The following is a 23,131-nucleotide window of genomic DNA, read 5'->3' as shown; positions in this document are numbered from 1 at the left end:
ATATTATTCTGCTTATATGTAAAGTAAGCGAAACGATAATAGTAAGCAGTTGAATAAACGATGAAATTCTAGAAATACAACTTCCGAAAAAAGCATAAGAAACATATGTTTTTGGCGCCTGGCTAGTGCACCCGGTTACGACTCGGGAGGTATATGGTTCGAGACCCCTCTATGGAGAGCACTTTCTTTTTAAAAAAAAAAATTTGCTTTTGCAAATAGGATTAACAGGTTAAAGAGTATATCCAATTAATTAATTTATCTTATTACAATAAAGGCATAAACAATGACAAACTGCGGACTTCCACATTACCCAAGAGGTGCCGCAGTCGATGCGTTCCCATTATTTAACGTAGCGGGTCCCCAGTAGGCCTATACTACGATCGTCCTATACTATTTTTAAAGTTTCCTGTCCTTCAAATTTTCTCGGTTGCCCAAACTTTATTTTAAGCTTATATAAAATATTTTTAAAAAAAGGTTGTCATCGGGATCGAAAATCATTTTCTATTAACTCACAATATTCTCTCTCGCAATATCCTTCATAGTAATAAAATGAACATGAGACGTGTTGCATCTTGTTTCCTTATAACTATTGAAGAACTACTTACCGTGATGCTGCTGCCTGTACGACTGTGAACGACCTGACGCTGCAGGCCCCAATGTGTATTGCTAGTCGCGCGATAGTTAGCAACATTGTTGCAGACGCCCGCTCAGATTCGATCCGTCAGATTCCTAGACTGTTGTGTTGAAGTCGCCAGTACGTGATCTCAATAGACCGATATACTATTCTTCCCAATTGTCCTTTTCTCAATTTCTCTTACTTTTAGATATTCACACGCGTCATGTGTGTGTGAAATATAATGTAAAATAATTGTCGTAATCATCTTCAATAAAGAAACTTTATATTTGAGTGCAGAACTCATATTATTAAGATTTTCTAATCGAAACCTTTTGATATCCTATTGCCATTCATTTATACTTTAATTACTTAAATAGATCGTTTGTGTAATGTTGATATCGCTGATCGTAGTATAGGCCTAGTGGGGACCCGCTACGTTAAATAATGCGAACGTGTGCCGCAGTCGATACGTTCGCCTCTTAGGTGATGTGGAAGCCCGCAGGTTGTCGTTGTATGCCTTTATTGTAATAAGATAAATAAATTAATTGGATATACTCTTTAATCTGTTAATCCCATTTGCAAAAGCACATTTTTTTTGTAAAATGAAAGTGCTCTCCATAGAGTTAAACTGCGGCACCTCTTGGGTGATGTGGAAGCCCGCAGGTTGTCGTTGTGATGCCTTTATTGTAATAAGATAAATAAATTAATTGGATATACTCTTTAATCTGTTAATCCCATTTGCAAAAGCACATTTTTTTTGTAAAATGAAAGTGCTCTCCATAGAGGGGTCTCGAACCATAGACCTCCCGATTTGAAACCGGGTGCACTAGCCAGATGCCAAAAACACCTGTTTGTTTTACTTTATTCGGAAGTTGTATTTCCAGAATTTCATCGTTTATTCAACTGCTTACTATTGTCGTTTCGCTTACTTTACATATAAGCAGAATAATATAAAGATGCACACCAGTTAAGAAATTTCGCGCCACCCTTCTCCACGTGGATGAACAATTACCCCTCGACAAATAGTCTCGAGGTACCGCGGCGGAGAACTCGCCCGTAGCGAAAGGGTTAAAACATTGAACCATCCAAATCCTGGGTTTAATGTAAAATATTCTAACTGATCTCGTCCAGATAGAAAATTCAAATTGTTGTCATTCTTGACTGTAGATGGCATCTTACACGATACTGGCCAATCGTGTAGCGTTAAGATATTGTACAGAGATGAATAGGGAGATGCACAACGCTACGATTTTCGGCAGAGATGAGTGGCACGTGGACGAACAATTACAGACAGAGATAATGCTCATTTCCATATTTGCTTCTTAAGATTATTGATTCCAGGTAATGAAGTGAGCTAATTACTTTCTCATAGTAAATCTTATTGAGTTTACAGTGGGCGCTGGAACTGAAGACTGCAAATAAAAAAGTATTTATAAGATTATAAGAACCAGCGGCAGCAGTAACAGCAATAGCAGACCCCTCAGCGAGAGAGGATCCGCAATCGCTCAAGTCGCCGGTCGCGCGGCACGAGCGGGCGTTTAAAATATTAGTCGATTCTGTCATAGATAAAATTTAAAAAAAAAATATACAACTTAAAATAAAGTTTGGGCAACCTAGAAAGGTTAAAAGAGAGGAACCTTGAACAATTTTTGTAGTAAAATGAAAAAAAAAAGAAGATGAAAAAAGAGTTCTTCATGGGGGATCGAACCCGTATCCAGCAGCGGTGTATCTTGACAGTTTATTGACTCAGCCACGATGCTCGTTTAATACTAAATTAAATTTTCTATATATATTTATCTATGATATTTCAAAATTTCTTTTTGAACTGTTCTCGGTCGTTTCATTTACCAACGAATTTCGCCATTCATTCTTTAATGTTCATTTTCGGCATGATAAGAGGTAAAGAATGAAATCCAATATTTCTATGCATTTTTTATAACTTTGAAATTTATTTGAATATACACATTTGTTTGCGCATTACGTCCATACAAATGTTTAGGGTTCGGTTGCCCGAAGACCTTGCTGCCCCGCCGCCTGTTTGTCAAGAACGGTTTGTGAAGGGCGGCAACTTTTTCCCCACCACCGAGCAATCCATTCATTGCGCTGACTGCAATATCGGCTGGAACGATGATCATGACCCGCGCGGCTACGCGAAATCTATAACATCGACAGAGGAGATGATCACGAAATCCTACTCCCGGACTCGCCGCTACGATTTAGCGCCATGCTTTTGTTATCGCCTAAAACCGGAGCGTTGTGCACCTCCCCACTCATCTCTGTTGTGCATCTCCCCACTGATCTCTGCGAGTAGTACCTCTAAGCGCAGTACTTGTTATTTTGTGCACAAGGTTGTTTATAATCTAAAGATGGCGCAGGTGTTGTTTGGCAAGTGCTGCCTCCTTTGCCTCAATTGAAACTATTGTTTTTATTCTGAAAAGCGCAGTTATAACAGATATAATTATTTATAAAAAAGAACAATAAGGTTTATTTTTACTTAATAATTTATTACTGATAAATATGAGTGAAGAGGTATTTATACCTATTATTTTATTAACAGGTTCTAGTAGATGTTCAATTTCAAGTGTTTATTAATCGTTCTAGGATGGAGATGCAGAACTGTTTGAACTGGAAAGAAGCAAATCTGAACTTTTGAAGAAAATCGATGCCCTAAAGAAGGTATCAGAAAAGATTGGAAGTCAATGTCGGCGATATAAACTTCCCCCAAAGAAGTAATTTTGCATCCAACCATATAATTTTATGTTATGGATATCTCGAATCATTCATATTTCAACTGTTATACTTAGAATTTTTGGAAATGGACACTCTGCTGCCAATTCAGGACAATCCAACACTGATGGAAACACAGTAAAATTACTTTGCGATGCATCTCGTCATGCCACTGGAGTTAGTTTTAAGAATGTTGACAGAAAATGGTTGAAACATGATACATATTTGTATACTGCATATGTCAAAATGAAAGTAGCACGATTCTTTCTTGATTTGACAGTAGAGACCAAAGTAAGTGGACCAAAGAAATCATACTAAAGAATCTTGATTGCATTACTAATATTATGTACATGCACTAGGGAGAATCTGAATTGAAGATTCTTGATATCACTTGTCATTTTGTTGGTGTGGCTGACTGTTATTTATTAGAGATTACACCCTGGGTACAACAAATTGCAACTGCAAAGGATTTCTCATATATGATGACTGGTAAGACATGACATAAAAATTTTCTCAGAAATTTTTAATCAAAAAAGAGTCTTTAAAGCATTTTTTCTATTTTACACCAGTTTTATCAGATCATTCAGAACAGTGTGTGTTGAGAGTGAAAATATTGGACAAAGTGAACAAGAATAAGTATGTAACAGTAAAGCAATGCGAGGAAGGTATAGGTGGATTTGTTATTCTTATCAATTCACACACCGACAATGAGCCTAATTCTATAAAAGTCCAATGGTCCTTAAAATATACTGAAAGGTCTTGCCGTATTGATCACAAATTTCAAATGTGGGCTGTGGGTTCAGGTAAGATGTACTTTTGTACACAAGGTATATCAGATATGAACCTTTCATTAAATAGCATTCATGTATAAATACATATTTACAGGATTAGAGTTTATGAAAGAGAATTCTCAAATAGTGGAGAATTTTTACAGAAAAAGTCTCAATGAAACCGATTTGGATAAAATATGGTCAGATCTGTTGGATGCGATTGATAAATTCGAGGAAGAAGGAAAATTCAACGCACCTTAAACATTTCTCAGTATCTAACGTTTATTCATTTTTCCTATTTTGTACTATCTCCCTATCTCGTGTCATTATCCATAATAAATATTTTTGTACATGATCCTTAAGATTGACGATTTACTGTCTAAAGTGACACTAGGTGTCTATTAATGAGAACCAGTTGTTCATGACTGGTGCATCTTCAACAATTAACGAGTCTGGATTATCAAATATAAGTATCTTCCTTGAATTTGCTGGCCACTGAATAGGACTTCCTCTTGGTGTTGGGTTACTATAAACAAGGAAAAGTATTAATATCCTCTTTCGTAATGAGAAGCAGTCAAAAGAAATCACAAATTGGTTACCCTGTTCTAGCAAAATTGCACCACATCCATATAATTGCCTTGGATAGATAGTATTCGGTAGATGTATGATTGTTCAATTGTGGTAAACTACCAAAAATACCTCTTCCTTGAAACTGGTATGTAAGTTCGTCCATATGTGTAGCATCTGAAGGACATACCACTTGTATATCATATTATATTCTTTGATTTAGAATATTATAAATTACATTACTATCACATTGTTTCCTACCTTTAGTGTCATCGCGGAAAAGTCGTAAGAAGTTATTTTTTCCAGTAAAAGCAAATTGATAAAGGTAAACGCTAGCCCCAGACATAGCATGGAACTTAGATCCTAATAATATTGGCATTTTGAATTCGTAGTCACCAAGAATACGATGGGCTATTTCTATTAGACGGTGCTTCAAGATCCTGTTTTCCAAAGTTTTTGCACTCTCTATTCGAGTATTATTTTCATCCACAGATATATTGATTCTTTTACTCCCAAGTTGTTGATCGTGTTGAAAAACTTCTTTTTCTTTTCCCAATCGTTTAAGTACAGCTTCTCGAGCTAGAGGATTTATCATGGCCACTGAAACATAGAAAAATAGATTTTCTGATCTCGAGTTACGATAAAATATGTTAAGTTAACGTTACCAATAATTTCTAAAAATAAAAGTCCCTCGGCGGTTGTATATCCAGTGAGAAAAGGTATTTTACTTGATACGTATTTAGTCAAAAGTGTCTTGGGACCCATTTTAATAAAAGAATTAACTGTACCAGCTGGTTCTATTGTCGGAGTAAAAGTCACACCAATAGGAAGTTGTTTGATGTCCTGGAAGGACATGAAGAAAAAGAACCATTCGAACTCTCAATAATGTAAAATTGAACAAAGAAGATCCTTACATGATCTGTAGAAAATTGATATTTCACTATGTCAAAAGGATCAACATTTTTAAGGCAATTAATAATCGCTTGGGAACCTCCATTCAGACATCCAACGGCCCTTGCAAGATTTCTGGTCCTCTCAGCCTGTATCCCGGGTTTCGTAAAGGCCCAGGGTGTTAGAATTGAACCGCTCTGGGCGATAACACCTGAGATTAAAGACCTAGAGTGAAGTTGAAGAGAATGATATTGGGCAGAAGCACCACCAGCACTTTGACCCATAGCTATAATTCTATTTTTATCTCCACCCAAGACATCGGCATTATCCCAAACCCATTGAAGAGCCATCGCCTGATCCTTCAACCCCATGTTCCCAGGTATAACGTTACCCAGGGAGAGGAACCCTAGAGCACCAAGACGATAATTAATTGTAACCAGTATAACATCCTCCTCCATGAAGAAATCGGGACCATATAGGTAATCATCCATATCTCCAGATCCTATTGTCCAAGTGCCACCATGTATAAAGAAGATTATTGGTAATAATTTCCTTGTCGCGTTGGTAGCATTTTCCTTATGGTCGGTCAGCTGTAAAGGAATAACAACGCATTTATTACTCGCAAAGAGATATTTCAGTTAATATGTTGATGAATGATAAATTATAATGTATCTTATAGTGTTGTCAGATTTCCGTATTTACCCCTGGTGTATAAACATTCAAATAAAGACAGTCTTCTTGTCCCAGGGTGATATCCAGTATCCATAAACGTTGAGGACATTGACTCCCATGTGTAAGAGCTTCTCTTACACCACTCCAAGGCTCAGCGGGTTGTGGATGCTATAATTATTTAATTACAATCAAATAATATTTTTTAAATCACTGTATGTACAATTATTTAATGCTATTCGTCAGGCTTATTAATGCACTTCTACCCTCCCTCAATTTCCCTCAAATTCAATTCGAATGAATATGTGGCATACCCGGAAAAATTATTTCAATCCTTCTCAATCCGTACAGCCAATCCGAGTTATTTCGAGGTTCATCTTGACAAACTTTTTAATTCTCAATTCGAGCTTCCTCTCGAAGTTCAATTCGAATGAATCCGAAACAAATTTTCAAACCCTATTAATCCGTGCATCTAATCTGAATCAATCCAAAGTTTATCCGGGGCAACCTAATTCTTCTCACTACAGATTTCGGATTAGGTTGAACGCAGTCAGATACGATTCCTATTTTTTACGGATTCGCTAGGAATAAAACTAATTCGTTCGGTTATTGGATTAGATTACGAAAATTGATACTGATGCAAGCGTTACCATTTTTAATTATATATATATATATATATTTTAATAACAATAAATATATATAAAATACCTCAAAGCGCAATTCTTTAAGGGGTGGTTTCGCATAAGGTATCCCCTTAAAAGCCGCATAATATTTTCCACTAGGTGAACAAAGCCAGCTGCCCTTAAGATATCCTAAGGAACTTTGAATAACAGGATTATTCTCTGAATCCTGAGGTTTTGCATCATAGTCTAAGACTGCACTATTATTCTCACTAATTTCTTTAGAACCCTTAGCCAAATAAATAGAAAACACCAAAGACATTCCCATAAGTTTGTAATAGTAAAATATCATCTCGTTATTAATCTTGATATAAAAACGTAGGAGATAACGAGAAGATAGAACGATATATCAACGACGAAGATGTTTTATAACACGAATCATCATCAATACTGTGAAAATTAAACGGAAGAGCTACTGGTTTTTACTTTTAAAATATCCTTGTAGTTTCTCCTTCCTTGCGTTTCTCTTGGTGCTGCTATTTGTTAAATATTTCATTCAAATTACAAAATACATTCCCGCAGGTTTTTGCTGTCGTTGCATTTAACGCAACGAAAATCACCGCCGACCGAGGTACTCTTGGAAAATGTTGGAATATATTCTGTGTAACAAGGTGACCAGTTCAAGGCACATGAAGACACGCAATGTTTTCTTTAAAAGAGAGGAATATTATAAAATACGAGACATATGTTAATGAGGAGTGATGAGGAACGCTTCTTAAGGAGTGCTCAAGGGCTCTAAATATCTCTAATATATTCCACGTGTCAGTCAATTCATTAGAAAAAAAAAATCATAATTCGTAGACTTACAAATTTCTAAGTTAGTCCTTGAACAATCATAAGCTTAGATACAAATAATTTTTTACATGTAATAGAATACGCAAATCACAGTAAACTAGAATGATTTATTAAAGTCTTAAAGTCAAACCTACTATTATAGTCTGTACAGAAACTCATATACTAGAAAGCTATGAATACTTCAAGCTAAAAGGGTACAAAATTTATTACAATAACAGCAAGATAAACAGAAATGATGGTGTAGTGATATATATTAAGGATGATATAACTGAAATAACGGAAACAATAGTTCAAGGAAAACTCTGTATTTTAAACACTAGTATTGTAATTAACAACAATAAAAATTTGGTTAGGTATATCATCTTTATACAGATCACACGATTTTCCAAAATCAGAATTTATTTTCCAACTAAAAAAATTCCTAGAAAATATGAAAAAAGTAAAGAATCATCTTTTAAATGGTGATTTTAATATCGATTTATTAAACCTTGATTGCACTAGTCAAGAACACTTGAATAATCTGCTAGATAAAGGTTTTGTACTAGGTTTTCAAACTACCACTAGACCATCCATACACAATATCAAAGAGGGTTCGTGTGTTGACAATATATTTGTCAAAGTTGACTCAATTGAAACTAGATCTTTTAAACTTTCTAATTTGTTTAATGATCACTATCCACTATTTCTAACTTTAACTAAAATAAAAAATACAGTATCTAACCAAACTTTTACACAAATCAACTATAGCAAACCTAAAAAACTAGCTGATAAAACAAATTGGGTATTTATACTGTCGATGAACGAACCGGAGAAGGCGACTAACACACTAATAGATTATATTAAACAATGCGTAGATAAGGCTACTATTAGTAAAAAGAAAAAGAAAAATCACTCAAATCTCACTCCAAGGAGTAAATGGATTACGAGTGCTATAATAAACTCGTGCAATAAAAAAGACTTACTGTACCAAATATGGCAATCGGACGCGAACAATGATACATACAAATATGAATATAAAAATTATGTTAAGATACTTGATAAGGTCATAAAAGAAGCTAAATTATTGTATGATCGGGATGAAATAAAAATGAATTGTAATAACACTAGAAAATTATGGAATATTGTAAAGCAAAAGCTTGGAAAAAGTAAAAACAAAAATGACGACAGTATTAATTATATAATTGATGAGAATAATGAGGAAATAACAGACCCATTTAAAATAGCGAATAATATGAATACATATTATTACAATATAAGTGCTAAACTTAGTCAGAGAATGCAGACTATACAACCAATAAAAACATCAAGGCCTCCATCCAACCCGAACACTATATTTATCACACCTACAAACTGTATAGATATTAAAGAAATAATCAACAATATGAAATTAAAAACTGGTGGTTTAGATAATATTAACACAAAGACAATATTAACTTTATCGAACCATATTGTTTTACCTCTAGTTTATATAATTAATTTATGTATTGAGAAAGCCACTTGGCCTAGCACTCTAAAATGTGCTGATATTAAACCAATCTTTAAAGCAAAAAAAAGACACGAAGTAGAGAATTACAGACCAATATCATTGATATCAAACATAGCAAAAATATTTGAAAAAGTGATATATCACAGAATATCGGATTTTATAAGAAAATTTGAGATAATTTCTGACAAACAATATGGTTTCATAAAAAATATTGGTACAAAAGATGCCCTTCAAAATATAACAAACTTGATTTATGAAAAACTAGATAGAAGCATTCCAATAGCAATAATTTTTCTTGATCTGGCTAAAGCGTTTGACACGGTAAATCATGTGTTTCTACTGGATAAACTGTATAACTATGGTATAAGAGGAAGGGCGCATAAACTATTGAAAAGTTACCTAACCAATAGAAGTCAGCGTGTTAAAGTTCATGGCATCGTTAATGACTATAATGAGTTGAAAACAGGTTTTCCCCAAGGAACGATCTTGGGGCCGCTACAGTTTATAATATATGTAAATGATTTGTTAACACGCATGCCAAATAACGTAATATCATCATATGCAGATGATACAGCTGTTATAGTTACAGGTAAATGTTGGACCGAAGTTGAGTCAAAAATGAATATTTATATAAATCTGATCTATAAATGGCTGACTAGTAACAAATTATCATTAAATATTGAGAAAACTGTATATATAACTTTTGGAAACTATTGCGATAGTGTTCCAAGTGATTTTGAAGTACACATAGAGGGTAAAGCTCTAAAAAGAGTCGAGCACTGTAAATCTTTAGGTGTGATATTTGATTACAAATTGAATTGGGGAAAGCATACAGAGTACCTATTGAATAAAACTAAATACTTAATTTTTGTATTTCGAAAGTTATCTAAATTTATGACGAGTGAAACACGTAAAATGTTATACTATGCTTTTTTTCATAGCATAATTAGCTATGGAATGATAGCATGGGGTGAAATGTATGCAAATAATCAAAACCTAATACAAAATCTGTAAAACAGATTGCTGAAAATTGTAAATAAAAATCAATTTATAATCAATAAGAATCCATTGAATCTAAAACAAATGTTTGCTTATGAATCACTAAATTTTCACTATAAGTATTTACAAGATAAATTCATTAATTCAAATAGCGTGACCAGAAACAAAAACATAATTATCCCGAAAAGATACAAAACTGTTAGCATTAAGAACAGTATTATAAAAGCAATTATCCTGTTTAATAGTCTTCCTACGGAACTAAAAATGATTAATAACATTTATCCAAGGAAAAATAAATTAAAAAAGTGGATTATACTTAATGTATAAAAGAGTTGATTAGCGCTAAGATAATTCAATATATATAAGCATCACATTTAATTATTATAGACAATATTTTTAGTTATATAATTTTAGTTGTAATTAGTTATAAGGCTTTATTGTTTCAGTTCTGCGAACTGGTAACTCAGTTTACCTCTGCATGGTTTACGGATGTATAATGGTTGTTTTTAGAAATAACAATGTATATCTATGTAAACTTACTGAATAAATACTAAATACTAAATACTAAATACGATTTATGGAAATTGATTGTCATCCTTCTGGATTTCAATGCCGCCTTCTCATGGCCTTTCTAATAAAGAATTCTTTAAATTTAATGAAAATTAAATTACTTTCTTTATAAACTTCATTTAAAAAATTCCAGAGACAACTCCCCAGTGGCGCAATTGGTTAGCGCACGGTACTTATAAGACAGTAACTTTGTGAGCAATGCCGGGGTTGTGAGTTCGAGCCTCACCTGGGGAATTTTTTTTTCTCTACGTTTTTGTTTTCATAGGAATAAAAAAGTTGAAATAATCTTGTGATTACTTGGAATGAAGATATGGTTCAGTTTAAATGATCTATATAGATTACAGTCAAAGTCTTTGTCTCCAAGTATGGAGCTTTTATTTACAAATGAAAGCATATTATCTACATAGAGGATTATTAAAAATGACGAGAATCTATTGTGATTTAATCAATTGAATTATCTAAGAAGTCTGCGATGCTTCTTTTGATTCCTCTTCAGCATCTTTAGCTTGTGCTGCTTGCTTGTCATTTAATCTTCTGTGCCTCCATGCTGTCATGTAGGATCTAGGATGAATTGGAAAGAATCCAGCAAGTCCTAATAATTCTGCAACTGATTTTGTTGGTTGAGCTCCTCTTCCAAGCCAGTAACGTATCCTTTCAAAATTGAATGCTACTAGTCTTTCGTTATGTACATTTACTCGAGAATCATAAGAGCCTAACTGTTCTGTTGGAGGTTGGCGTTGCCCTTTATAGGCCTAGAATATATAATACGGATAAATTGATTAATTTTATTATTACAATTTCTAATAATTAACCTTTGATAAATGCTGAGAAGAATATCTATAGTTGCATGATTGTATTCCTTACCTCCATGACAACAATGTGATAGAAAGGTCTATTAGTACAGCCATATCTAACAAATCTGATGACTTTTTTAGCGAAAGGATTTATTTTTCCTGTTCCCACAGCGGGGTGCAATGGCATTCGTGGCATTGTGTTATTTTTTAATTAGCTCACTTGTTTCCTTATATATTTAAAACACAACGTAAGGTTATGCGGTTAACAGGAGTTATTTGATGCTGCCATCTATGAGTATACACGTAAAATCTAATAAGTTAAGATTAATTATCTTAAGAAATAGAGTTAAAAAGAATTCTCTAGAATTCAAACGTTCTTAATATTATGTATATAAGCCAAGGCAATTAAAATTTTCTTCTTTATTATTCTATTTTGGATTACTCAGTGTATTAAAAAGAAATATAGTATTTTTCAGAGAGTGAATATTTGTTCAAAATTTCGAAAAATTAAGTGACACGTAGGGATATTGTTCCTGAGGAATATAATTACATAGTGATAAAATTAATAAAAGAAACAGACGTTAGAGTTCGTACCATTCTTGTTCCAAAGCGTCAGTACTCACGCAAAGCAAGAGTGGGAATTCATTCGTCTCGGTAATTGGTGAATTTAACGTCGAGCGTCGTGAGCAGTGGGAAGGTTTATGACTTAACAGAGGGGGGGTCACGTGACCGAGCTGCGTTTTGAGCGCACTAACCAGGTACGGAGAAGTTCGTTGTTTTTTTCGTGGTTTTTCGCGCGCCGCGGCACCGAAAAGCTAAACCTTCCGAATTCTGCGTGCCCGGCCATTCCGCGCCCCTCGAGGACGCGTCCTCCATCCGGAAAATCCGTGAGTTACCCGCATTTCTCGACTCGATGAGGTCTCTGAACATCTATCGATACCTCCGCCGCGGCGACGATGGTTGACAAGCCTTCCTCAAGCTCACAAATGGCGTCCGTCGTGCACATGGTCTTTATAAACTTTTCGTATAGACTCGAGTGGCCATTCGCGATACGGGCCCATCTGGAAAATTCTTGACTGGGCCTCACCCAACATTGCTTACGGTTTTTTTGACTTTGCGACCCACGCTAACTACCCTTCCACACGAACTGATGCGAACGTACGCAAGCTAAACGGCCGGCCCATTCTTCTATCTTTTGTGTCTTCATTGTCTTTACGAAAAACTCAGTTTTCAATTTTCCTCAAAACCCTTTAATTTTCTTTTAATCTCATTTTTACGTTTTTTGAATCTTTCAGCTTAGTTCTTTACACCTTCACCTTCCGCGATTTTCATCATGTTCCATTTCATGTTTCCAAGCACCTTGGTAGTTTATATTTCTCTAAGCAGCATTTTGAGCTATAGATAGATTGTCTTTTAATATTCTGATAGAAGCATAGTTTATGTAAAAATGTTTTGGTTAAAGATATATGTTTTTTGAAATATTAGAAGGTGCTTGGTATTGTTACTTATCGTTATTTTATCTTTGACTTTATGTTTCAGACTGTAAATAGCGAGTGTACATAGTGTGATAGGTGAGTGAAGTAGGTGAGTGGGAATTTAGTTGACAATGAGTTCGAGCAACAAATCGTCGGTGTCCTCCGGCGGGAGAGGCGCCAACAAGAACAAGTCGTCACAGCAACATGGCAAATCAGATCATCACCCATCCAAATCCATGGACACGGCTAAACATGATAAAACTCAGGTCAGTAACAGTTCAATTAGTATTCTGGTTAAGGAGAGAGTATAACGAATGTATTAATTTTGTTTTTTTTCCTGTACAATCTTGTATTAGCACGGGATATAAAAATACAACTTAATTATAACAGCGAAAACATGTTATATAGAATATTGAAGTTCATGGCATTATAGCTGAATGCTGATCAGATGCGGCACGCACAAATCATTGACACTCGGATGGGAGGTGGTGAAGATCCTGTTTTCAAGGAACGTGTCAAGCAAGTCATGGACATTACACGTCGGTCTGAAGACGAGGTCATCATGGCCTTGCACGACAACGATGGAGATTTCGATCGTGCGGTCAACGATCTCCTTGAGGGTGTCATGACTGAGTGGGAGGTTAAGAAAAAGAAGGCTCGTCAGCCAGCTGGTTCAAAGCAGAATGCTGAGCAGTCTACTGGTCAAGAAGAAAGTGGTGACTGGGATGAAAGACGTAATCAGCGAGGTGGAGGAACTCCCCGAATGCGTGGACGTGGTGCGAATCATGACAATCGTGGATGTAAGTACCAATCCAATAAACAATTTCTTCAAGGAAGATCTTAAAGGATCTACTCACAGTATTATACCTTTTGCTTATAAACATCAGGGCGTGGACGAGAAAACAAGGAAAATGAGAGGAACATGGAAGACAATGCAAGGGACAGCGGGTTCAGTGGTAATAGGCGCGGTGGCAGAGGCGGACCACCTAGATCAGGTCGTGGTGGACGAGGAGGAGGTCGAGGGTTAGGGCCCCGGACTTTCGCAAATCGCGGTGACCACGCATCGTCATCCTCGGCTCACAGTTTCAGCCGCCCGATTGATACTTGGACGGGCAGCGAGGAGCAACAACAGCAGAGCATTCAGGAACCGAAAATGGGTAAGTCCCTTTCCCCTATTCTCACCGTAAACTCACGCTCGTTCCAAACTACCCGACACAATAGTCGAGAGAGTTTTGCACGACCCTGTGTTTGCCCTTACCAAGATGCCTGGAATAATTTGGGACCGACAGAAGACTGGGACAACGAGGAGTACACTGGTTCACTGGCGGACACGAAAGTCTTCACCCCTAGCACCACTGTTATCGAGCCTTCTGCGACGCTTGAGGAATCAAAGCCTCAAGATTCTCAGCCTGTTCAGTCCTTAACCTTGTCGCCTTTGCAACAGCAGCAGCAACAACAAGATGTAAGACATTTATAATAACGTTTTCCGTCTGTTTTATAAATCCTGGACGTTTCTGGTATTTAATTTAATTGTTCGCCAAGGATTTATCCAAGTTGTCAGAGATGCCGGTGATCCAGCAACAACAACAGCTTCAACAACAATCACTTGTTCAGCAAGTTCAGCAGCAGCCACCTGCGCAACAAGGGCAGGCGCAACAACAACAGGCTCAGCAGGTACAACAATCGCAACAGCCTTCTGTTCTGAGCATGCCGACGATGCAGCTCTCTCAGCAACCTAGTGTTGTTGGCGGCGGAGTCCTTACAGCTGCTCAGACTCAGTACTTGACACAACTCACTCAGCAAACGAGCGAGAGTCTCAAGGCTGCTGCAGCTCAGACGCCATTCTCGTCAACAATGAGTAACCAGGTGTGTTTAAATATTATTACTACTATTATTATAAAACAAATAGAAATATCGATCTGACTTATTATATACTGAATGATAAACGTGCACATGATATTAAACATTCGCCTTTCAGCAGCCCCAAAGACAACCTAAACAACGACCAAGGGTGCCACCACCTTCGAAAATCCCTTCAAGTGCAGTCGAGATGCCTGGTGATGCTGTGAACAGTGGAATTGGCTTTCTGGATGTGCAATTTGGCGCCCTTGAATTCGGTAGTGATTCTGGCTCCTTGGATGGTTCGGCGACGGACAAATACAACTCTGCGAATTCGGCCATCAGCGGGCTGGATGTAAGTTCTGCTGGAAATCCTGGAAACGTTGCGAACTCGTCGAATTCTTTAGATATTGAGACAAGTCAGACAGCAACCAATCAATTCAACACTGCCTCGCAGATGGTGAGCATGATTGACAATACAAAGAGTAAAGATGTGGAGATTGTCATGACAATTATCTAATAATAGCGAGTGAGGATATAATGGGATACTTAATTTTTTTTTCCTATGTAGCTTTCGAACAGTGAAAGTTTACCAGTATCTGGGGATCACTCGTTGAATTCCCAGGGTGGATTCGCTGGACGTGGAACGAATGCAGGGCAGTCTCTTGACATGAAGCAGGAGTTCGGCGCCCAGGTTTCACCAGGTAACGCAGCACCGTATGGAACGACACCCAGCTATCAATCCCAGAAAAATAGCTACCAGCAAGCCAGTGCCACGCCAAACTACAATGCCTACTCGACGAATGCACAGTCAGCGCAATCTTCCTTCCCAACGGCATCTGGAGGAAACAGCAACAGCTACTCTGGTAGCGCGACGGTATCGCAGGCAGGTTACAACACCGCGTCCTCGTATCCGCAGTCCAACGCTTCTACCTTCAGCCAAGCTTCCCCTTCTGCGTCCACGTCCTCAGGCTATAACCAGACGACCACCGCTAACCAGGTAAACGATTATCCTCTCTAACAACCAGCCGGCTATCATCCTCATATATTTTGAGCGTAATTCAATATCTTTAATTGATCAACGCTAACTAATCTCGTAGCAATTTTATTAATTTGTGATGATAACGTTATAGAGTTACCAGTCAGCGAGTGGTTACGCTCCGACCACGACGTCCCAATATCAGCCCCAATCCGTCGCGACAAACACCGCGTCGAATAGCAATTCAGGATATCAGACGACCGGATATCAAGGTTCATCGTCATTTCAATCAACTCCACAAGCCTATCAGCCGTCTGTTACGACTTTTACTTCGCCGATTACTCAGGCATCCGGTGGTTATCAGAGTGCGGCTCAATCTGTAAGATACATCATCCTCATGCTTGCCTCAACATCTCGTTAGTCATCCTTAGTAATTTCTTTCTTTTATCAGGTTTACGCTAGTGCTTATGGCAGTTATGGAACGCAACCTCAAACTGGGTCTCATAATCACAAGCTAAATAGTAGTTCGAACAAGGATTCTCAGTATGATGGCAACACAACGACATCCACCGGGTCCACCGGCTCGTTGGCCACTACCACGGCACCAGCCCTGGGACTAACTTCTGCGTCAGTTAATAGTTCGCAGACCAAAGTCACAAGTTCAAATGGTTAGTAGATCTTTTTAGCACGTTGAAACACAATGACCATGTAAAGTCTCCTTGAAATTATATGTTACCCAGCTGCATAGTTAATTTAATTTTCTTTAATCTACTTCCTTCGATGTAGCTGTACCCAAGAGCACGTCGAGTGGTGTCGTAACTGGCAGCGGCGGAACAGGAAGTATGACTGGTGGTGGCGCAGCCGGAAATATGACTCCCATGCTTAGTCACCAGTACATCATGGGCCAGGGTATGCCATACGCCGCCTTCCAGCAACCTATGTACAGCTATGAAGATCTTCAACTCATGCAACAGAGAATACCGCACATGGTCAGTCTCCGCTTTATTAGTAAACGTATCACTGCACATTATTATGGATCCGTTAAACTATATATCCGCTACACGGGCACACGAAAATATTTTATTTGGTGCTTGGTAGCCGCTCGAATTTATCAAATTTTATTTACCTCGTATTTGTTTCGTTCTCTTGTAATTTTATTTTTTAAATATTTTTTAATATTTTTCTATCTTCAAAATGTTAGATTTTCCAATTCCTTTCCTACGATAATTATTAGATCCTTGAGACTTTTGCATCAACATTTTATACACAATTTCTCACTAGATATTCAGCCTCTGAAGGGTATCCGGACGAGATGGTACACAGCCTGTACATTATGTACTTGTAGATGTTATAGCTTGATCATGGACTTGGATGATGTTGTCTCCACCTAGTGTTTCTCTTCTCCTATATTTCTTTGTTGAACTTTCCTTTTATTCCTTGTCAAGGGTGTTGTATATTGGATATGTCTTGAGATTAGATATCGGATCTTGTTTATTACTTAGCCTTTAAGCACGAAATGAAGCTGTGTCTTGCTCGGTGAACTGTGCAGAGTCGTGCGCATCTTTTCTCAGGGGAACGTGGAACGAAGGGGAATCCCCGTGTCGTGTGGGCGTGCGCGCGTGCCTGCGTGGACACGTGTGCTATGAAAGAGCGGTAGAAGAAATAAAAGAACCAAAGGAAGTACCAAGTGGTTCAATGTTAAAAGGGAATTTGGGAAAGATTCATAAGGGTTGTAATAATATAAACATAAAAGAAGAGAAAGGTCTAGAGTACTTTGTAAATTCATTCAGAGAGAGAGAGAGAGAGAGAAGGAGACACACGCACATACACAGCTGGCCGCTCGCCGCTCTTCCTGACCTGGTTCTTCCGCGTAGCTATTAGATATTAGCTAGTCTCCTCGTATCTGGAGTACACAGTGTATGCATGTAGTTTTGTGTTTGGCCTTCCTGACTAACCTGCAGCCAACTACTGGTTACTATGACGCGGCTCTGGGCTATCAGACGACCGGCCCTGCGACAAGTCTTGGAGGTGGTCGAGGTGACGCTCTGACGGGCGTGCAGGGTGTCCAGGGAGTACAGGGCGTGCAGGGTGCCTACACCAGTATTAGCGATGCCAGATTCGCCAGAAACGACAGCAATGCTTCACCTGTTCCTTCTACGATGTCGCAACAGGTAAGCGTATCTCAGGGCGACCTGTACCTCGATCTCTTCTTCGGGGCGATCCTCTCAATCTACGATCATTTATATTTCCAGACTGCAACGCAACATCAACAACCTATGATGAACCCGACCCTACCACCGGGGTACGCGTACTTTACCTATGGAGGAGGTTTGATGCCTGGCAGTTTCCAATTCGGAACCCCTGCGATTTATCCCGTAAGTCTCAGAAATCCTGTTTAGTTGTATAGTAAAGTTACAGGTTTCTTTAATCCATATCCTGACATCCAATTGCAGCAGATAGCTACAGCCGGAAACGCAGGAACGAACAGCGGTGCCTATAGCGCCAAACCAGGTAGCTATGGCTCGGGTTATGGTGGTGGCGCAAGCTACGATGCTTTGGCCAGCGCTGGACCTACTGGAGAATACAAAGGTGCTGGTAGCGGTTACACCGGGACACAAGCAGGCAAAGCGGGAGCCTCTACTGGTAACGCAAACTCAGGAGGATCATCCGCAGCCGATATCAGCGCCACCATGTATGCTAAAAGCCACGTAGCTTTGAGTAAAGTCAACGTGAGTATCGCCCTCTAAAACAGACAATGGTACTACGCTTTGCAGACATTTAGTACCTTGTTTGACAATCGTGATTCTCTCAGCAGTCTTACGACAAACAAACTTTTCACTCGGCGACACCACCGCCGTTCGGTCTCACCGGGAGTCAAAGCGCTGGAATGCCAGGTGGTTACGCGACGCCTCATCTTTTTATTCCGACGATGCCGCATCAGCTCCACCAGCCGCTGCATCCAGATGGTGGTAGCAGCACTGGCCAAAGATCCAACGCAAGCTCCCAGAACAAAGCCCAGGCCAAGCCTGGGTACAGTTCCAATTACTGGACCAGCGGTAACTAAGGGCTCCCTCAGGATTCTACTGACAATGGAGATCAGGATGGACAGTCAGGCCCCCCTCCCCTTTTTAACCCACCACCACCACTTCATCCCCATTTGACATTTCACGCACATCTTCGGAATACACATTGCTATACTCTTTGGTAGAGATGCTACACAAAACATCCCTGTCCCGCTCCATCGTGAAAGACGGGAAGTTTGGACACCAACAACCAACGTCATCCTCTGACGTATCATGGAATTAAGATGATAACAGATGAGATACAATTTAGAGACATTCTGATATATAAATGAACATCGCGTTGTTTGTCGGGAGCAAAAATATAAATAAACTAACAAAAAAAGAAAGAAGATCAAAGGAACAGATTCGCCTTTGTGAAAAAGTGTGAAGGATAGGTAAAAATTCAATGCCCGCTAAAAGGATTTATGGTCGAAACTTCGTACTAAGCTGGGCGTTGGCTCCTTTATTTTCGGAGCTTTAGAAATATCCATGTAGACAAAAATGAAGGGCGTTAAGAGAGCAGTCAGGACGAGGTTAAAGTTACATGTGGCGACAAAACGATTATGCAATTTCTTTCTTCTCCTTTTTTTTCATTGCGAGTTCTTAGTAGATGCAAAGAGAGAGGGAGAGAGCCCTGCGAGCTTTTCTTTAAGCGTTTTACTTTTTCCTTTTTTTAAATTATATGACTGCGAGTCACGTGCGAGGTACGGGAAATGGTATCTGTATATTCAAACGTAGCGTTTAATAAAGTAAAAGAGCGATTAGGAACGTATTAGCGAGAGAGAGAAAGAGAGAACGTGAAAGCGTGCAAGCGTGTATGAAACTGTGAGAGTAAATGGGATTTAGCTAATGAATGTTTCAGAATTTTGTCATGCTTTCTTTTAACACTACAAACGAGCAGATAATACCCGAACGAGATACTCTGGCTAAGATGAAGAGAGAGTGCTTTGCCAAATAGAAGTCTCTCCTCATCTTCCCGGATCTAAGGATGAGACTGTTTTCTCTTTTTTTTTTTTAAATGAAACACGTACGCACGAGATGATATGGGAAACAAAGTTTTTATTCGAGGATGTGATCTGTAAGAGTTAGAATAACGTGTAACGTAGCTCGTTGCTTCGTAACGGGTAAAATGGCACCAGTACCTACATGCAGTTAGTAATTTTTGTATTTTCAAAATATGAACCGAATATCCGCAATAGAAAGATTCAACGTAAACGACGCAATTAGCGAAACATGTCTTAACGTTCCATCCTCGTTTCCGTTCTTTGTTACTTCCGGTTCTTCCAACTCTGTCCTCGGTATACATCTTATTCCTCATTGACTTCCGTCTCTTTTTTTCTGTCCTTTGAACAGGATATCAATTTGTTTCATGCTCATGTCGCACAGACCCAACTTTATTATTCGTTTGCACATTTTGTATACTTGAATCGATAGAGTCGTGCCAGATATATTTATATATTTCGAGTGACAGGTTCTTAATGTATTTCGATCATATTGTGGTTTTCCTGATCTTTTTAAAGATTTCAAAAGTGAATTGACATATTAAGTAGACGGGACTGTGGTTATTGTTTTTTCTTACCGCGTCTTTAATGCTCTTCCGTTTGGGAGCTGTGTTCATGCCAAATGAGAAAGAGAGTGGAATATGAAGAGAGGTAAAAAAAAAAGTAAATGAAATGAGGAAAAATGTGGTGGACACGAGGTCGGAAAACAATGTAAAAGAAATTCGCAGTGAAAAATTAATATAAGAGCGTGACGAGAAGATTAGGAGGATACTAAGTAGCTTTTTCGAGTATAATAAAAATAATGGCGAAAACATAAACGGATGATTTAGTGTATACTGGTGAATTTGCTCTTACGTTGCCACGAGGACTCTTTCAAGGGTGACGAAATTATATATATTGTTTCTTCTCTTGTAATTGATGAACGTGCGTTAATTAACGATCCTTATTTTTCGCGAGACTCGATTATCGTTCGCTCCTTACATTACTGTCCTACGCTCGCGAATGTCTGTAATTTATCTTATCCTCCTTCAATCTGACGTCTTTCTTTTCTGCTTTTATTTTATTTTTTTTCATTTACGTTCATCTCTTCCGTTGTTCGGAGAACCAATCAATCGGTTAACAATTTTTTTCTCGATTCGTATGATTTCGTGATTCTCATTGTGAGGAATTCTCGTGCGTTAGAAATACCGTAACAAAGAAAACTCAATGGTTCTCCAATGGAGGAATAATTAGGTCTGAAGGGACAGCGTATGAGAATCCGGAGGAACGGAGGGATATTATTTCTCGGTTAGCAGTCTTGGCGTTTATACAATTTATTTCTTCGATGCGCCAATAAGTTGAGAGAGAGAAAACGATAAATTCGAGAATTAGCAGAAATATCCCTTGCGTTCTACAAATTCTTTTTGCGATTATACGCATATAAATATATGTATTTGAAATACTGCCTTGCGCCTGTTCACATTGTAAATTATCCCAATCTACATATATTTTTTTCTTTTCTTTGCGATTTTGATATTTTTTTTCGGTCGACACTTCTTGTCCTGCATCTCGTCAAGGACACTGACAAAGGGTTCACCGACAATGGCCGGGCTATCAATTATCGTTAATATAATTATTTAGTTAGTTCGTATCGAGGGTCGATCGATGAATATAAATATATATAATAATAATTATTATAATAATGAAAAGGAAAAGTGGTATCGAGAGTGAGAGAGAGAGAGAGAGAGAGAGAGAGAGAGAGAGAGAGAGAGAGCGAGAGTATGCGTGTGTGAGAAGAGAAGGAGGGAGAAAAGGTAGAGAGACAAAATAATTGTAATAAGAAAGCAAAGTTAAATGTTTTTGTCGAGTGAATTCGAGTGTGTTAGGTAAATCGTATAGAAATTTTGTTTGGCGCCAATTAATTAGGTGATAATAACGAGGCAAGAAATGAAAAAAAGAAAAGAAGAGAATAAAGTAGAATAAAAAGAATTGTGAGAAATCACGGGGCACTCCAATCGAACATCTTGAACGACACCGGCAATAGTTTTATTATGACTTGTCGAAAAGACTTTTCTTGCATTTTGTATTGGAGAAAAGAAAAAAGAAATAGAGAAGTGCTCATGGCGTGTAACATTGTCTTTTTTTTTTACTTGAAAGGACTCGAGAGGAGGATTTATTGATGTCTCGGGTGTTTCTAAATTTATGAAGTGACCATATACAAAGTTCTCATTAGAAAGTAGCTTTTTCAGTCTCTCTCCTGCTGTATAACAGATCAGATCTATTGTTTATACGAGAAATTGTGATTTTCGCGAAATTTATAAAATTCGCGGTATCTCAAATCGTCCTGAGCTGCCCCTTCAACTTCTTCTCTCTTGACTTCTTGATTAATTAGGTCTACTGAAAAAAATGTACCATTATAGAAATTTATATGGGATATAAAGCTCCGAAGACAAAGAATAAGTGAAAAAGAATAACACGTGGCCAAGACAGAATTTAATCGTTTCGTTTGGTTTTTAATTAAGGAATATTTTGTTAATTTTTATTCTTACCGCGTCGCCCACCGTACACGATACGCGCGTTATCAGGCTCGCGTGTGCACGTGATCATACATATACACGAAGGACTACGGAAAATACAAAGGACACAGAAAACGCGAATGAATTTTTAGGATAAATATAGTAAGTGTAATGTACGATGAGTTAAAGAGATACGCGAATGAGATTGTCGATGGAGATAGATGAGAAATTATGAATAAAATCAGAAATGGTTTAGTGTCAGAGGATGAAGTATAGAAGTACATACTATCGTAGGTTGTAAGGGAAAAGGAAGAAATTAAGGTAAAATTGAATGATGGTTTATTAATGAAGAGAGGCAGTTTAAGGTTAGATTAAAGAAGAGACGATAAGGGGGAGAGGAGAGTGAGGGAAAAAAAGAGAGAAGGAAAGTTAATTTAAAATATGAAGAAAAAATATGAAAAAGTGTCGCATAGCAAAGCGCGTTCGTTCTCGTAATAATTATTATACCTTAATAATTTTTGTATTTTTGTCAAATATTAACCGAATGATCGAAAATGCAAAATGCATTACGCCACTACTGCTAACTACTATATAATTATTAATAATAGCTACTACTGTGTATAAATATGGATATCTAAGAATAAATGTATCAAAAGGATCATGTGTTCACGTGAAAAAGTAAGTCTGATTTGTTTGGATGGGAGGAATGTCTTTCT

General features: G+C 37.8%; 4 protein-coding genes and 1 non-coding gene across 14 annotated transcripts; 3 read left to right on the top strand and 2 right to left on the bottom strand.

Moving 5' to 3' along the window:
- Positions 1-2,900: 2,900 nt before the first annotated feature.
- LOC107275152 lies at positions 2,901-4,475 on the top strand. The gene is made up of 6 exons (XM_015754992.2): positions 2,901-3,145; positions 3,218-3,345; positions 3,421-3,634; positions 3,703-3,832; positions 3,913-4,146; positions 4,229-4,475. Exons 1-6 carry the CDS (start codon positions 3,134-3,136, stop codon positions 4,372-4,374), a joined length of 864 nt encoding a protein of 287 aa, XP_015610478.1. The 5' UTR covers positions 2,901-3,133; the 3' UTR covers positions 4,375-4,475.
- On the bottom strand, positions 4,378-7,326 carry LOC107275151 (esterase E4). The gene is made up of 7 exons (XM_015754990.2): positions 6,949-7,326; positions 6,274-6,411; positions 5,595-6,161; positions 5,346-5,523; positions 4,942-5,280; positions 4,713-4,857; positions 4,378-4,639 (listed from the first exon to the last, which is right to left on the bottom strand). Exons 1-7 carry the CDS (start codon positions 7,210-7,212, stop codon positions 4,504-4,506), a joined length of 1,767 nt encoding a protein of 588 aa, XP_015610476.1. The 5' UTR covers positions 7,213-7,326; the 3' UTR covers positions 4,378-4,503.
- Positions 7,327-10,910: 3,584 nt separating this feature from the next.
- On the top strand, positions 10,911-11,004 carry Trnai-uau. The gene is made up of 2 exons: positions 10,911-10,948; positions 10,969-11,004. It is a non-coding gene; the product is annotated as a tRNA-Ile (tRNA).
- A 104-nt stretch (positions 11,005-11,108) lies between these two features.
- On the bottom strand, positions 11,109-11,867 carry LOC107274872 (probable 28S ribosomal protein S16, mitochondrial). Its single transcript, XM_015754433.2, has 2 exons — positions 11,635-11,867; positions 11,109-11,522 (listed from the first exon to the last, which is right to left on the bottom strand). Exons 1-2 carry the CDS (start codon positions 11,758-11,760, stop codon positions 11,229-11,231), a joined length of 420 nt encoding a protein of 139 aa, XP_015609919.1. The 5' UTR covers positions 11,761-11,867; the 3' UTR covers positions 11,109-11,228.
- Positions 11,868-12,187: 320 nt separating this feature from the next.
- LOC107275135 (protein lingerer) lies at positions 12,188-23,070 on the top strand. Of its 10 annotated transcripts, none has more exons than XM_015754960.2 (15): positions 12,188-12,322; positions 13,104-13,305; positions 13,473-13,839; positions 13,927-14,196; positions 14,302-14,501; positions 14,582-14,905; positions 15,018-15,338; positions 15,450-15,878; positions 16,012-16,236; positions 16,309-16,525; positions 16,644-16,846; positions 17,819-18,028; positions 18,110-18,232; positions 18,311-18,586; positions 18,673-23,070. In XM_015754960.2, exons 2-15 carry the CDS (start codon positions 13,171-13,173, stop codon positions 18,919-18,921), a joined length of 3,549 nt encoding a protein of 1,182 aa, XP_015610446.1. In that variant the 5' UTR covers positions 12,188-12,322; positions 13,104-13,170; the 3' UTR covers positions 18,922-23,070. The 10 variants fall into 10 exon arrangements, with proteins under 10 accessions (XP_015610446.1, XP_015610450.1, XP_015610452.1 ...); XM_015754964.2 differs by having other exon boundaries at positions 12,314-12,451; positions 13,488-13,839; XM_015754966.2 differs by having other exon boundaries at positions 12,314-12,451; positions 14,332-14,501.
- Positions 23,071-23,131: the final 61 nt, after the last annotated feature.

This window comes from Cephus cinctus, unplaced genomic scaffold (genome assembly GCF_000341935.2).
Source record: "Cephus cinctus unplaced genomic scaffold, Ccin1 Ccin1_scaffold0123, whole genome shotgun sequence".
NCBI lineage: Eukaryota > Metazoa > Arthropoda > Insecta > Hymenoptera > Cephidae > Cephus > Cephus cinctus.
Note: the sequence above shows the minus strand (reverse complement) of the source record. Positions and strands in the feature narration are given on the sequence as shown.